We start from the raw sequence: 13,415 nt of genomic DNA, 5'->3' as shown, positions 1-13,415 counted from the left end.
GGGACGGACCTCCCCCTGGGGGATCCCAGGGTGGGGGGCCGACTGCTTTGGTTCTCAGAGCCCTGGCACCTCACGACGGAGGATGCCTGGGTTCGGGGAGTTGTTTCCCGAGGGTACGCCCTGACGTTTTGGAGGACTCCTCCTCAAAGGTTCTTTTGTGTAAACCTGCAGGTGGGTTCAGAAAGAGCTTTGGCCCTTCAGAAGGCTATTCTTGCCTTACTAGCATCAGAAGTAGTGATTCCGGTGCCAGAGAACCAGCTCCGAGAGGGGTTTTACTCCAATCTGTTCTTGGTTCTGAAACCGAATGGGTCATACCGGCCTATTCTAAATCTGAGAGAGCTCAACAAATTTGTTCGAGCCCCCGGGTTCAGGATGGAAACATTGCGATCGATTGTGTTGGCAGTGGAACAGGGGGACTATATGGTGTCCCTAGACATACAAGATGCCTACCTTCACATCCCAATCACACAGGCTCATAAAAAATGTCTTCGTTTTGCGGTAGGGGAGGAACATTTTCAGTTCCAGGCCCTGCCGTTTGGCCTGTCCACAGCCCCTCGGGTATTCACCAAGGTGATGGCAGTGATGATGGCATGCCTCAGGCGCCAAGGCATCAGGATTTTGCCTTACTTGGACGACCTCCTGTTGCTGGGGCAGTCCCCACAGCAGTTACAGGATCATTTGAGGCTGACAGTATCATGTCTGTACAGTCACGGCTGGATCATAAACTGGCAAAAGTCGTCAACCTGTCCGGTACAACAAATGTGTCATTTGGGAGCGAGATTGGACTCCGGGGTGCAGAGAATATATCTGCCGGAGGAGAAGATCCTTGCTCTACAATCACGAATACGCAGGTTGCTTCGCAACAGGCAAATATCCGTTCTAGTAGCCATGCAGGTCCTGGGGTCGATGGTGGCCACCTTCAGGATGGTGGAATACGCTCAATTCCACTCTAGACCACTGCAGCAATTAATTCTGTCTCGCTGGAACAAGGATCATCGCACGATCAGGTCCCAGCTGCTGCATCTCTCTCCAGAGGTACGGTTGTCCCTGACCTGGTGGTTGCAGACAAAGCATCTCAGGCAGGGTCGCCCCTTTTGGGTGTCGGATTGGACATTAGTCAAAACCGACGCCAGTCTTCAAGGTTGGGGGGCGATGATGGGGTCACATACTTTCCAAGGAAAGTGGTCAGTGATGGAAAGCCGGCTACCGATAAATATCCTGGAGCTATATTCAAAGCTTTAGTGCAGGCTCAGGAAATCTTAAAGGGCAGGTCGGTGCAGATACAGTCGGACAATCGCACCGCGGTCGCCTACCTAAATCATCAAGGGGGCACGAGGAGTCGGGCTGCCTTGGCAGAGGTATCAAGAATCCTGGTATGGGCAGAGACTCATCTGCCCACGATATCTGCCGTGTTCATTCCAGGAATCCTGAATTGGGAGGCCGATTTTCTCAGTCGGCAAGAGATAAATGCAGGGGAATGGGCCCTACATCCACAGGTTTTTCGGAACCTTCTGGACAGGTGGGGTCTACCAGAAATAGATCTGATGGCATCAAGAAGGAACAACAAGGTTCCCAGGTACGGATCCTGGACAAGAGATCCGAGAGCCGAGTTTGTAGACGCACTGACAGTAAAGTGGCGTTACAAGCTGGTATATCTGTTTCCCCCGTTTGCTCTTCTGCCCAGAGTGATCAGAAAGATAAAACAAGAGGGCAGCACCGTCATATTAATAGCTCCGGCGTGGCCGAGACGGCACTGGTTCACAGATCTACGATCTCTCTCCATAGACACTCCATGGCCTCTGCCATTAAGACCGGATCTGTTGCTACAGGGTCCCTGCTGGTACCCGGATCTTCATCGGCTATCTTTGACGGCATGGCTCTTGAGGCCTCCGTCTTGAGGGAAAAGGGGTTTTCCGAGTCTGTTATACGGACGATGCTGAAGGCACGGAAACCATCCTCAGCCCGTATATATTATAGGGTTTGGCATACTTTCTTTCAGTGGTGTGAACTGAAAGGGTATGATCCACATAAATTCCTGATATCCAGAGTGCTGGATTTTCTTCAAAGCGGTCTGGAAAAAGGGCTACGCCTGGCCTCTTTAAGGGTACAGGTGTCAGCTCTTTCAGTCTGGTTCCAACATAAAATTGCTCTGAGACCGGATATAAAGACCTTTTTTCAGGGGGTGTTGAGGATTCAGCCTCCCTTCATTTCCCCGGTTGTTCCGTGGGACATGACTCTAGTTCTGAAGGTTTTACAGGCTCCTCCGTTTGAGCCTTTAAATTCAATAGACATCAAGTGGCTAACAGCAAAGACGGTATTCCTCCTTGCTATGGCATCTGCACGTAGAGTGTCGGATTTAGCTGCGCTTTCCTTCCGGGAGCCGTTCTTGATATTTCATCAAGATAGAGCAGTACTACGTACTAGGGAGGGTTACCTTCCGAAAGTGGTGTCTAAATTTCATATTAATGAAGAAATAGTAGTTCCAGCATTTCAGGGCACAAGTCTCACACAAGGTGAGGCTTCCCTGGATGTGGTCCGTGCGTTGAGAATTTATGTTAAACGCACAAGCAAATGGAGGAAGTCTGATTCACTTTTTGTGCTTTATGGTTGTCATAAGCGTGGCTGGCCAGCCAATAAACAGACACTGGCCAGGTGGATTCGCATGGCAATTTCATTGGCTTATACACAGGCTGGTATGCGTGTGTCGGATTCAGTGACGGCACATCCTACTAGGGCGGTAGGTCCATCATGGGCGGTCCGCCGGGGTGCTTCTGCTGAGCAATTATGTAAAGCAGCCACATGGTCTTCCATCCATACCTTTGTCAAATTTTATGCCTTTGACACTTTTGCCTCTCAGGATGCCTCCTTCGGGCATAGGATTCTCCTCTCTTTAGAGAGTCAGGAGCGTCCCCGCCCGTAGGGTTAGTGCTTTGGGATATCCCCAACGTAATGGCTGTGGACCCCATAGACCCCGAAGAAGAAAATAAGAGTTATGGTATAACATACCTTTGTTAACTCTTTTTCTTCGAGGTCCATGGGGTCCACAGGACACCCACCCAGACGCACCTGTAGTTCTGGGGGAGGTTTTCCGTAGTTTCTTCTCTTGAGAGTCTGGACTCGTAAGTATGGGTCTTTTCTTTCTTACCCTTTGTTTGTCTCTGCCTGCTTGAGCTTGGTAACGAACTGGCTAACTGAGGCAGGAGGTGGGGTATATGAGGAGGAAACCCGGTGCATCCTGGGAGCAGAGAGCTCGTTTGTATTAACTGTTTGGTGACCGGGATTCATACCCCAACGAAATGGCTGTGGAACCCATGGACCTCGAAGAAAAAGAGTTAACAAAGGTATGTTATACCATAACTCTTATTTTCTAACTACCGACCCATCTCTCTATTCCCCTTTGCCTCCAAACTCCTTGAGCGGATTGTCTACAACCGCCTTACCGCTTTTCTTTCCCACTCCCTCCTTGACCCTTTTCAGTCTGGCTTCCATTCTCTCCACTCCACTGAAACTGCCCTCACGAAAGTCAACAATGACCTCCTTGCTGCCAAATCCCAAGGCCACTACTCTCTTCTCATTCTCCTTGATCTCTGCTGCTTTTGACACTGTGGACCACCCTCTCCTGCTGCATATCCTTCACTCCCTTGGTCTACGTGAAACTGCCCTCTCTTGGCTGTCGTCCTACCTCTCTGACTGATCTTTCTCAGTTTCCTCTCATGACTCCTCTTCCCCCCCCCCCCCACAGCCTCTTACAATAGGTGTTCCCCAAGGTTCTGTTCTTGGTCCTCTCCTATTCTCCCTCTATACTTCCTCTCTAGGTGAACTCATCAGTTCTTTTGACCTCCATTATCATCTCTATGCTGATGATACTCAAATCTACCTTTCCTCCCCTGATCTCTCCCCCTCTCTTCTGACTCGTATCTCCAACTGTCTCTCTGCTATCTCTTCCTGGATGTCCCAGCGATTTCTTAAACTTGTCTAAGATAGAGCTGATCGTCTTCCCATTCCTCTACCATCATGTACACGGATGGAGGGTTGGTACCCTCTCCTTGTGAACAAGTTTTGGTGCTGAAACGCAGATTAATTCCAGCTGAGAGTATGTACCTTAGAATAGCAACCACAGAAGTCTGCCCCCACTGAGAGACTTTGCAAAGGGAAGACCGAGTTAATGGAGGGCCCACTAAAAAAAAAAATACAGAATCACAAAATGTAGGTACAGTACAAAACTTTCTGTATGTGATACTGCAGGTTTATGGATACTATTCTATGTATCTGTTTCAAAATGTTTGTAATGAAATATACAGCTGGAAGTATACCTTGCAAAAGTTGCTTTAACTCCAACCCTCAAGTATTCCCACCAGGTCATGATTTCAGGATATCTGTCTGTGGAAACAGGTGGTATTATAACTGACCAAGAAAATTAAATTAACTAACATGTGAATGATGAAATAATTTGAGAAAATATGACCTGTTGGAGGTACTTGAGGATTTGAGTTAAAAACCACAGTCTTACATCATCATCCACCTCACACTGTACACAGTGCTACTCTCTTTATTCTCATGTAATTGTTGTGGCTTATTGTAGTAGTTTGTTGTTGTTTTCCAATCTTTTTAAGTTCAATTATATTATATTACACATGAAGTTCCTTCATGTGTAAACTCCTGTAAATAATCTGTATGAACTGTGATGCCAGCACTTAAGTGTTCTTGTGTATTATAAGGAATAACGCATCCCTACTGTAATGTATTGCAGATATCAGACACTAGCCATAAATGGTAACTTCTAATAGCCTAATATTTAATAGTAGAAAGTGCATTGTTCAGTGTGCATTAAGATATATTATAGTTACAACATAGACATTTAGAAAAGACTCTAATTGCAGTCCTTTTGCTGACAAATATATTACTTCATTTATCTATTAAGGCATGCCGCGACTTCTTGGACCTAGCAGAAACCCACAGTCGTAAATGGCACCGTGCTTTGCAGTATGAGCGTGAGCAAAGAGTCCGCTTGGAAGAGACCATTGAACAACTAGCCAAACAACACAACAGCTTGGAACGAGCCTGCCGAGGAACACCTGGTCTTTCCTCTAACCCTACAGGAGTTCCCAACACTGCAAAAGGTGGGTGGTCCTCTCAGTTGTAGTCAGGGGAAGTAGCTTTTTCATTTCCAATGTATTTTGTTAATCTGTGTGATGTTTTCTGTTGGCGAAACCAGGAAAATGCTCTTATCCTTCATTTAGCATTTATGACATATATTTTACTAGTGTTTTTACAGCTAGTAAAATACATTATTGCCATGCGTGATTGTGCTCCATTTGCACTCAGGTTTACAGAACTATCCAGTGTAATTACTACAGATAATCAGCGCGGTCTACAGTGAGCTCCATTGCAAGTAACAGAAGCTTTATAAAGGCACTTGTTTTTGGCTTGTTTTCAATTGTGTATTTACTAGCGTTAAGGTTATGCAATGTCAGTGTGTGCGAGGCTTAAAAGCTATAACCTCAATGTTACACAGCTCATTCCCTCAGAGGAAGACAATGCCAGCTGTGAAATGAGAAAATGGTTATGGCTGTCCTGATCACCAGGCTTATGCTGCCTATGAAAAGGCATGTTACACCCTAGTCATTGGTAGGAAAAAAATGAAGAAATGTAGCGACAGGAGCCAACGTAAGTAAATATAATTGTTTCATTGCCATTGGTTTCCCTATTCTAATGTATCTCTTTTTTTATACTGAAAAACAGAGCTAAAGGCCTGATTCAGAGATGGACGCAGTTCACATCTCTACTGTGTCTTTGGACGCAGCAGCAATGTGAAAATATGCTAATGCAGCAGGAGGCGTCTGAGGAGAAAAGACGCCTCCTGACAGCATCGCAGATCCGGGTGCTGCATCCTAAGACACAGCATCGCATCACCATAGCAATCATCGGCAATCTGAGAAAGCCAAAGGCCATCTGATCTGCGTAGCCAAGGTCAGGAAATCTATGTCTTGCAACGCAGACTCTGGCCTCGGCACTACCAGAAAAACAGGGGCGATGCCCCCGTTTCTGGGAACTCAAGCCGACACCATCCACTCTTTGCCACCAAACGTCCGCAGCTTTTCAATCTGGCTGGAGACACATCGTGTGAACTTGCAGATGGAGGCCTGCACATGTGCAGTACACATCCTGTGCATGCTCAGGCCTCCCAACATTGGAGATGTATCCAAACCATCGGGTTTGTGTACATCTCTGAATGAGGCCCTAAGTCCAGACTGAAAAATATGTCTGCAGTGACGCCACACTAATGAATATAATACTCAAATTGCTCTTTCTTCCATTGGCTTAACTATCGTAGGTGCAGGGGGTGTGGCTGCTAAGGGGCCTGGACCGGCTCCAGGGCTCGGCCCTCCCCCTGCACCTAAGCTGCCAGGCCAGCCGTGGTCGCATCCTCCAGCAGTATGCTGCGCAAGTCAGGCACATCTGCCCTCCCGGTCAGCTCCGCCTTCGGGCATTCTTCATTGAATAATACTGGGAGGAGGTGTGGCCGCCTCATCCCTAGCAGCAGTCAGTGAGGAGAGATGGAGCCGACTGGGAGAGAAGGTGTGCCTGCCCTGCGCATCACACACTGAAGGAGGACGCGACCACCAGAGGTAAGTCGAGGAAAGGGGAGAGGAAGGGGGGTAATGCAGAGGGAGGGCGGGACCTAGGGTGGCCCGTGAAAATTTTGCTATGGGGCCCCCCTAGGTCTAGTTACGCCCCTGTTTTCTTCTATTCTAATTTAGTTTATGTAGGGGTAAAGAGTATTGTAAAAAATTTAAAACACAACTCCTGAATATGTGGTGCTCTCACAGAAACCTAAATTGAACTATGAGCAACAATAGAGAAGAGGGAGACTTGTGACTTTATTGTACAAATAGGCAACTAGCATATAAATAAAGGCAGAGCACTGTATGAGTAACTGTATCCAAATGTATCAAGTAGTATCAGACTGAACAATGTTGGAAGAGTAATTTAGGCTATCTGACTAAGTTTTGTGTATTAAACATAATGATGCTATATTGGCTCACGTTTCCAACAGGAGCCAGAACCATATAATAATCTGCACACACGTTGGTAGATGTTAATATATATGTATTATATGGAAAAATTCTGATATTAATAGCAGATATAACTGGTACAATTTTCACCTGTCATATGATAGGTATATTCTCTAGAGCTAGGAAGCCCCCGAGCCAATGATTGGGATTGCCTTTCCATGAGACTGAAAAATGGCATGCATAAAGATGGATAGTGGCAGCACAAATATTGGGATACCTAAACACCCACAGAGCTGGCTCCGATGGTAGGAAGTATTCTGGGAAACATATCTTTGGAGAACAGTAACAGCAGATTCTGGAGACCTTAAAGTGAATACTTTGGGCTATGTGGCAGAACATGATATTATATGGGTGGTAGACATAGTCATTATTATTAGGGGATATGACCGTATATAAGATCAACATGAGTCTATACAAGTATCACATGGAGCAAGCTAATTATAAATAGGCTTTATAGTGCTTAGAGGCTATGTAATGGTATATGTGGCTATATGGTGACTTTAAGCTGGCCACACATCTAAAGATTATCTGTCCAACCAGCCAAGTAGTTGATTGGTTGGAATGAAAGTCTGGTAAGGAATACAATCAGCAATTTGCTCCCAAATGCTGGAAAATGAACCAAAACTGTTGTTTCAACAAATAGTTTAGATCAAACATTTAACAAACTTGTCTGAACGACCATTTTCATCTGTTTTCTGGCATTTAGGAGCAAATTGCTGATCATCATTTAATCCCATACGTTACCAGATTTTCATTCCAATCAACAAGTTGGCTGGTTGGATGTAAGTTGGTCTAGTGTGTGGCCAGGTTTAGGCTATATGGTGGCAAATTGTGGGGTTATATAGTTTGGCATAGGCATATACTGTATATGTTGGACATCAGGCTATGTATAATACATTTTTCACTCTGTTAAACACGGTATTTTTTCTGCCATACCATACACATAAAATATTTATATTTGCATTATACTGAATACATATATACTTTTCATCACTACGCACATGCTGTGCATGCACTTATATGTCATAAGTATTTCCTTTTTGCTATAACATGCATTTCTTTACCCAGCCACATTCATATGCAGTATTTATTATTTACAATGTATGTACAAATCAGGGCTTCCTGAAGTCAATAGGGCATGTTGCTTAGCACTGCACTACCCACAATTTGTGTAGGAGGTTTGTGCTGTAATGTGAACAAATGACCCAATTTTATCAATAAGGAGTTGATTAAGTGTCTGTTTAATGTAAAACCTTGTGTAGTACACTTTACAAGCTGAAAGGGATGCATATGTGCATAGCTTACCGCTTGTAATTATGAGTTTGACGTGTCCAACTGCACTTAATAAACATTTGACAGCCATTTTGTGAGCTGAACCAATATTCGGCAGATGAATTCGTTTGGAACTGATGCATCAGTGCTAGTTGTATTTAACAGTGAATTAATAGGCTTCATTCTCATGCATATTAGTTGAGCTCGCAAAATAGTTGTCTCCAGTGTGTGTAAGGAAACTGCCACAGCTGCAACACATATTAACAAGTGTTGGTAATAAGATAACTTCTCTGTAGTTAGGAAAACTTATTTTCACTTTGTTGTAAGGTTTAAATGTGATAGATGTGTTACATCAGTAATTCTCCAGCACACACTAAGGGGCCCATTTATCATTGTATATTTGAAGCTTAGGGGTCTATTTACTAAGCAGTGTTAGGAGACAGTGAAAAGTGATAAGGAAGTGATAAGGTGCCAGCCAATCAGCTCCCAACTGTCATCTCACAGGCTGTGTTTGAAAAATGACAGTTGGGAGCTGATTGGCTGGCACCTTATCACTTCCTTATCACTTTTCACTGTCTCCTAACACTGCTTAGTAAATAGATTCCTAAATCCCCGAAAACACCCTTTTTCGGGGGTTAACCGCCTATATTAAGTTTCCCCAAGATGTATCACAGAGGGACCACAGCAGATCTCCAATTCCTGCTGCGATCCCTCCATTCCCGCCGGCAGCCCCAAACTCCATAGGTTTCTATGAGTGATGTGATGCTGCCATACTTACCAGCTTCCAGAATGCGATGCATTCCGGAGATTGGCCCCCGCTATGGGCTACACATCACAAAATTAGCCGGTGGAGGGTTTCCCCGGAACTGTCCATGAATCACTGGAACTGCGCATGCGCAGTAGCCCCGGTGCACTCTAGGCACGTTTTGGAGTACCTGTCCCTGCGGGTTGTGGATGATACATTCCTGGACTATGATTGCATCTTGCAATGCTATAATGGGAGGTAATGTCATGCCCAGATCGCATTACAATTGCCATCATTAATGAGAGGTCCCTTAAGCACAGATGTAATTGAGTGGGTTGAACTGTTGAAAGTCCATAAGACTATTGTAAAAAGATGGCACTGCACACCATTTGTTTGCTTAGGCACTGTAACCACAAATATTGTACTTGATAAATTATGCCTACCAAGGAGAATATATATTCTAGACAGTTGCAATATTTTGGATCTGGTTTCTCCCCCCATCATAACAGCCCCTACCCAAACATGTCACATATTCCTTGCCACTAGGCCATGCTTCCAAGCTATTGTATTGTGAGCTCATTATTATGCCTCAATTCATTTCACAGATGAGTAAAAGATAGGATTATGGTGGTAAGAGAAGACAAATAATGGTAAATATATTAATACCTTCCTCGAAAATTTGAAACTAGATGAAATTCTATCATAGTTATATTTTATCCTTAATACTAACATAAGATAAATACCATGGGAAAATGAATACCACTCCAATTGGGACAACATTTGAATGCTAACCTCACTCTGATAAAAAGAAGAGCACAAAGGGACATATTCATTTGACCCCGAGGATTTAAAAATCACGCGGACCTCGCTCCCGATACCCGGGATATCCAATTTTAAAAAAATCCTGAAAACCCTGCGGTGCATGGAAAAAAATAAAAATAGGAACTCTGTTCTGGCAGCTCTGTTCTCTGCTGTGCCCGGCTGCTTCTGCTTCTCACTCTCGGGACTGGCTGCTACTGTCTGCTGCACTGGAGAAGCCGTCCAGACTGAGTTAAGTGGACTGCACAGCACACTGGGGTCACACACACTGGTCAGAGTTACGGGGTCACACACACACATACTGACGGACATACTCGCCCAGTCTGCAGACATCGGAGTAAGTGCCTTAAGTATGCCACAAAAGAGAGAACAGCGCTGCTAGATGGTAAGTGTCTGTTGGACTAGTTTAGGTAATTGGAAACTTCCAATGGCTTAATGAATCATTACAAAGTGGGGGGCGGTTCTGGTGCCGCAGGGGTTCCAGAGCAATTACTAACCATTTTTCCTAAAAATATGGATTTTAGGAAAAATTGGTCATGCTCTGGGGCTGTGAGAAAAAAAAGCCTGCCCTGCTCAAAAAATAAAAAAAACCCTGCACCTAATTGAATAACAAAAACTGTGGGATTTTTGCTATTCTCACACCTAATTGAATATTCCCCAAAAGGTGGTGAGTTGTCATTGCAACAACGTGTAAAGGCCTATAACCGCATCGGAACTCACCCCCCTCATGGTCCTATTTCATCAAAACTTTGGAGAGAGAGAAAGTACTAATCAATCAGCTCCTGTCATTTTACAGACTGTGTTTGAAAAAAATGACAGCTAGATGCTGATTGGTTGGTATTTTATCTTTCTCCACTTTATCTCTCTCAAAGTTTTGATAAATTGCCCCCAGGTAGCAGTTGAAGGTTTAAGAGTCTTTAATCTGACAATATAGCATTTATGGATGAGTGTAGTAACAATTGTGAGGTATAGCCTGTCTGTGGGGCACTTTTAGTAGCTAATTAATGGGGTATGATAGAAATCTGGAAACAGCTCTGGAATGTATTTAAACAAAAGGTTTGCTGCAGTGCTTCCTCTGCATGGGCCTGTTTTCAATAGACATGCTAAAGCTCTGTACTAAACTACTGCCACTGCAACAGGCCTGGCAATGCCAAATTATCTTCTTAAAGCCTCTGCTCTGCTTTTCTGAACATCTCCACAAATAATTTATTATTGCAGTAACTGTGCATAATATTTGTTTTGCTTTGAAAACTCAACTTCAGGGCACAGTGATGGGGTCTAACATGGACCCATCCTATGCTAAAAATACAAACAAACCCAGGGCCATAACTAAGAGTGTGTGAGTGGTGCAGCTACACAGAGTGCAGGGCCTTATGGGTGGCACCGACACTCCCCCATGGCCCTTGCTACCTGCTATACAGATTAGTACTATTAGCAGTAGCAGCCATCTCATTGCTGCTCCCTCTGTCTAGGAGCAGCAGCAGTGGATTAGGAGGCTGTAACATCTCCCTGCACAGGGCTCAATGCAGGGCTGACAGTTTCCACTTAGCCGGGATTCCAGGAGCAGCAGCTTCATACAGCAAGCTGTAATCTCTCAATCTCCATCTCCCCAGACATCCGCCCCCCCGTATCTGACAAAGGAGTACAGAGTGAAGGGGCCTGGGGGGGGAAGGGATACAGCAATTATCTGGCTGCTATGAAGTTTTTACCAGGCTGCAGATGTGCTGCACTTACATTGTTGGTAGAGTTGAAGCGTCCTCCCTCTGCTGTGCTTTCCTGAGTGCATACTGTAAGAGGTCAGACAGACGCCCATTATCGCACAGGGCGCCAAAATGTTTAGTTACGGCTCTAAGCAAACCTATTCTTTATTTGGACTGGTACCAGTACCAACTTAGAGTTTGTAAAGAGATTGAATGTTCTACATTCTACTAGTTTCTTTACCCTTTTTTCAGTTTTGCAATGATTAATTTCTTTGTTGTTAATGTCAAACATGTACAGGAAATAAACTGATAAAATACCTCCTTATTGGTAGTGAACCCTTAAAGAAGTGATTACCCTTTTCACAGCTTTTTAAAATTGTGCTGGTCAACCATGATAATTATATACAGTACTAATAATCGAGATTCATAGATTTTATGACAGGGCAGAGATAGATTATGATATCCAGTGTCGTCTCACTCGTTATTGCAATGATTTACTAATCCTCAAAATGCTTATGTCAGGATTCACTTAATCATCAATTTCTCTACCATACTGGGGAATATTCATTTAGGTGCAGGATAAAGCTCCGGGTTTTACTCCTAGAGCTATTCAGTTATATTTAGCCTTTTCTCCGCGTGGTAAAACATTTGGTAATTATGCGGTAACCCACAGATTCCACGTAAAATGCAGAATTCAATAGGTTTCCACGCACATTAATTACCTGAGATGCATATTTACTTTTCCTCACAGCTCCTTGTCCACTTGGCAAAATTTCCCTGCCACCTGTTACCGTGACGTTCCCAAAAGTCATGCTGCACTGAGGTTTTATATAGAATTGTCATCGCAGCACAATTTTTTGGCCACATCACGGTGCAGCTTACTGCACGGAGCCGGCCATGCCAGAAGGAGGATGCTGATTATCCTCTCAACCCCAGTCCACACTGTCAGAGCTGCCCCCGCCATAAGGAGGATGCTGGCTGCTCCCGCCACCTCGACCCTGGCCAACTGTGCACTGGAGGCAAGCACTGCAGCCTCAGTAACTAACCGGTGCCTGCGAAACAGTAAGTGAGATACCAGATGGAAGGGGAAGGGTGCAAAATGGGTCCGCGCTACTACCAACCATTCCCTCACCATGATTACTAAGAAGAAGATGATGCAAGGAGAAATGTCTGTTGATAGTCTGTTTATATCTAATGGTCAGGGCCAGATTAACAATGGGGCAATCTTCGGACAACATGATAGTTTCCAGATGGCTACAGATTAGCCATATTTTCTTCACAAAGGAATACAATTTTACGTATTTAGGGAGACAATGTAGCAGATAGTGTATGGGGAATACACATCTATATAGAACTGGCCACACTAACACAGCACTAGTTACAGCTCCTCTGCATCTCCCTAGGTCATTTTCAGACCCAGACCCAAAAGGCTTAATCTGGCTCTGTAATGCCCATAACCCCCATTAATTTTACGTGACATCAAATCTGAATGACTTCATAGTTATGCTATCTGCTGTGGGGTTTGATGATACTGTATAAGGTACTTTGACTGCACCCTCTTATCCACATACTGACATATTGCAGAACGGTCTTGGAGTCGACTCGCTAGAAGTTTTATTTAATTGTACAATCTACCTCAGATTATCTGATCATAGTTAGATGGAGAGCGATGTACTTCTTTGTGCCCTGTGCCGCCTCCGCCACCTAAGTGCATGACATTGTGCAGAGGGGGGGCGGGGTCACCAGCATCAGGAAGTGCAGCATGGACCGGACCATCCTGAGGGCACTCCAAGAGATTGTTCT

At 44.6% G+C, this 13,415-nt stretch overlaps 1 protein-coding gene across 4 annotated transcripts in view; it reads left to right on the top strand.

The window, feature by feature from the left end:
- Positions 1-13,415, top strand: part of OSBP2 (oxysterol binding protein 2) — a 363,838-nt gene that overhangs the window by 260,044 nt on the left and 90,379 nt on the right. For all 4 annotated transcript variants that reach the window (XM_088475122.1, XM_088475123.1, XM_088475125.1 and 1 more), the window contains one exon: positions 4,922-5,120. In XM_088475122.1, coding sequence (XP_088331248.1) covers positions 4,922-5,120 — 199 coding nt within the window. The remainder of the gene's footprint in view (positions 1-4,921; positions 5,121-13,415) is intronic.

Source organism: Taudactylus pleione, unplaced genomic scaffold (assembly GCF_031769625.1).
Source record: "Taudactylus pleione unplaced genomic scaffold, aTauple2 ptg000162l, whole genome shotgun sequence".
NCBI classification, from domain to species: Eukaryota; Metazoa; Chordata; class Amphibia; order Anura; family Myobatrachidae; genus Taudactylus; species Taudactylus pleione.
This window is presented reverse-complemented; position numbering and strand designations above follow the sequence as displayed.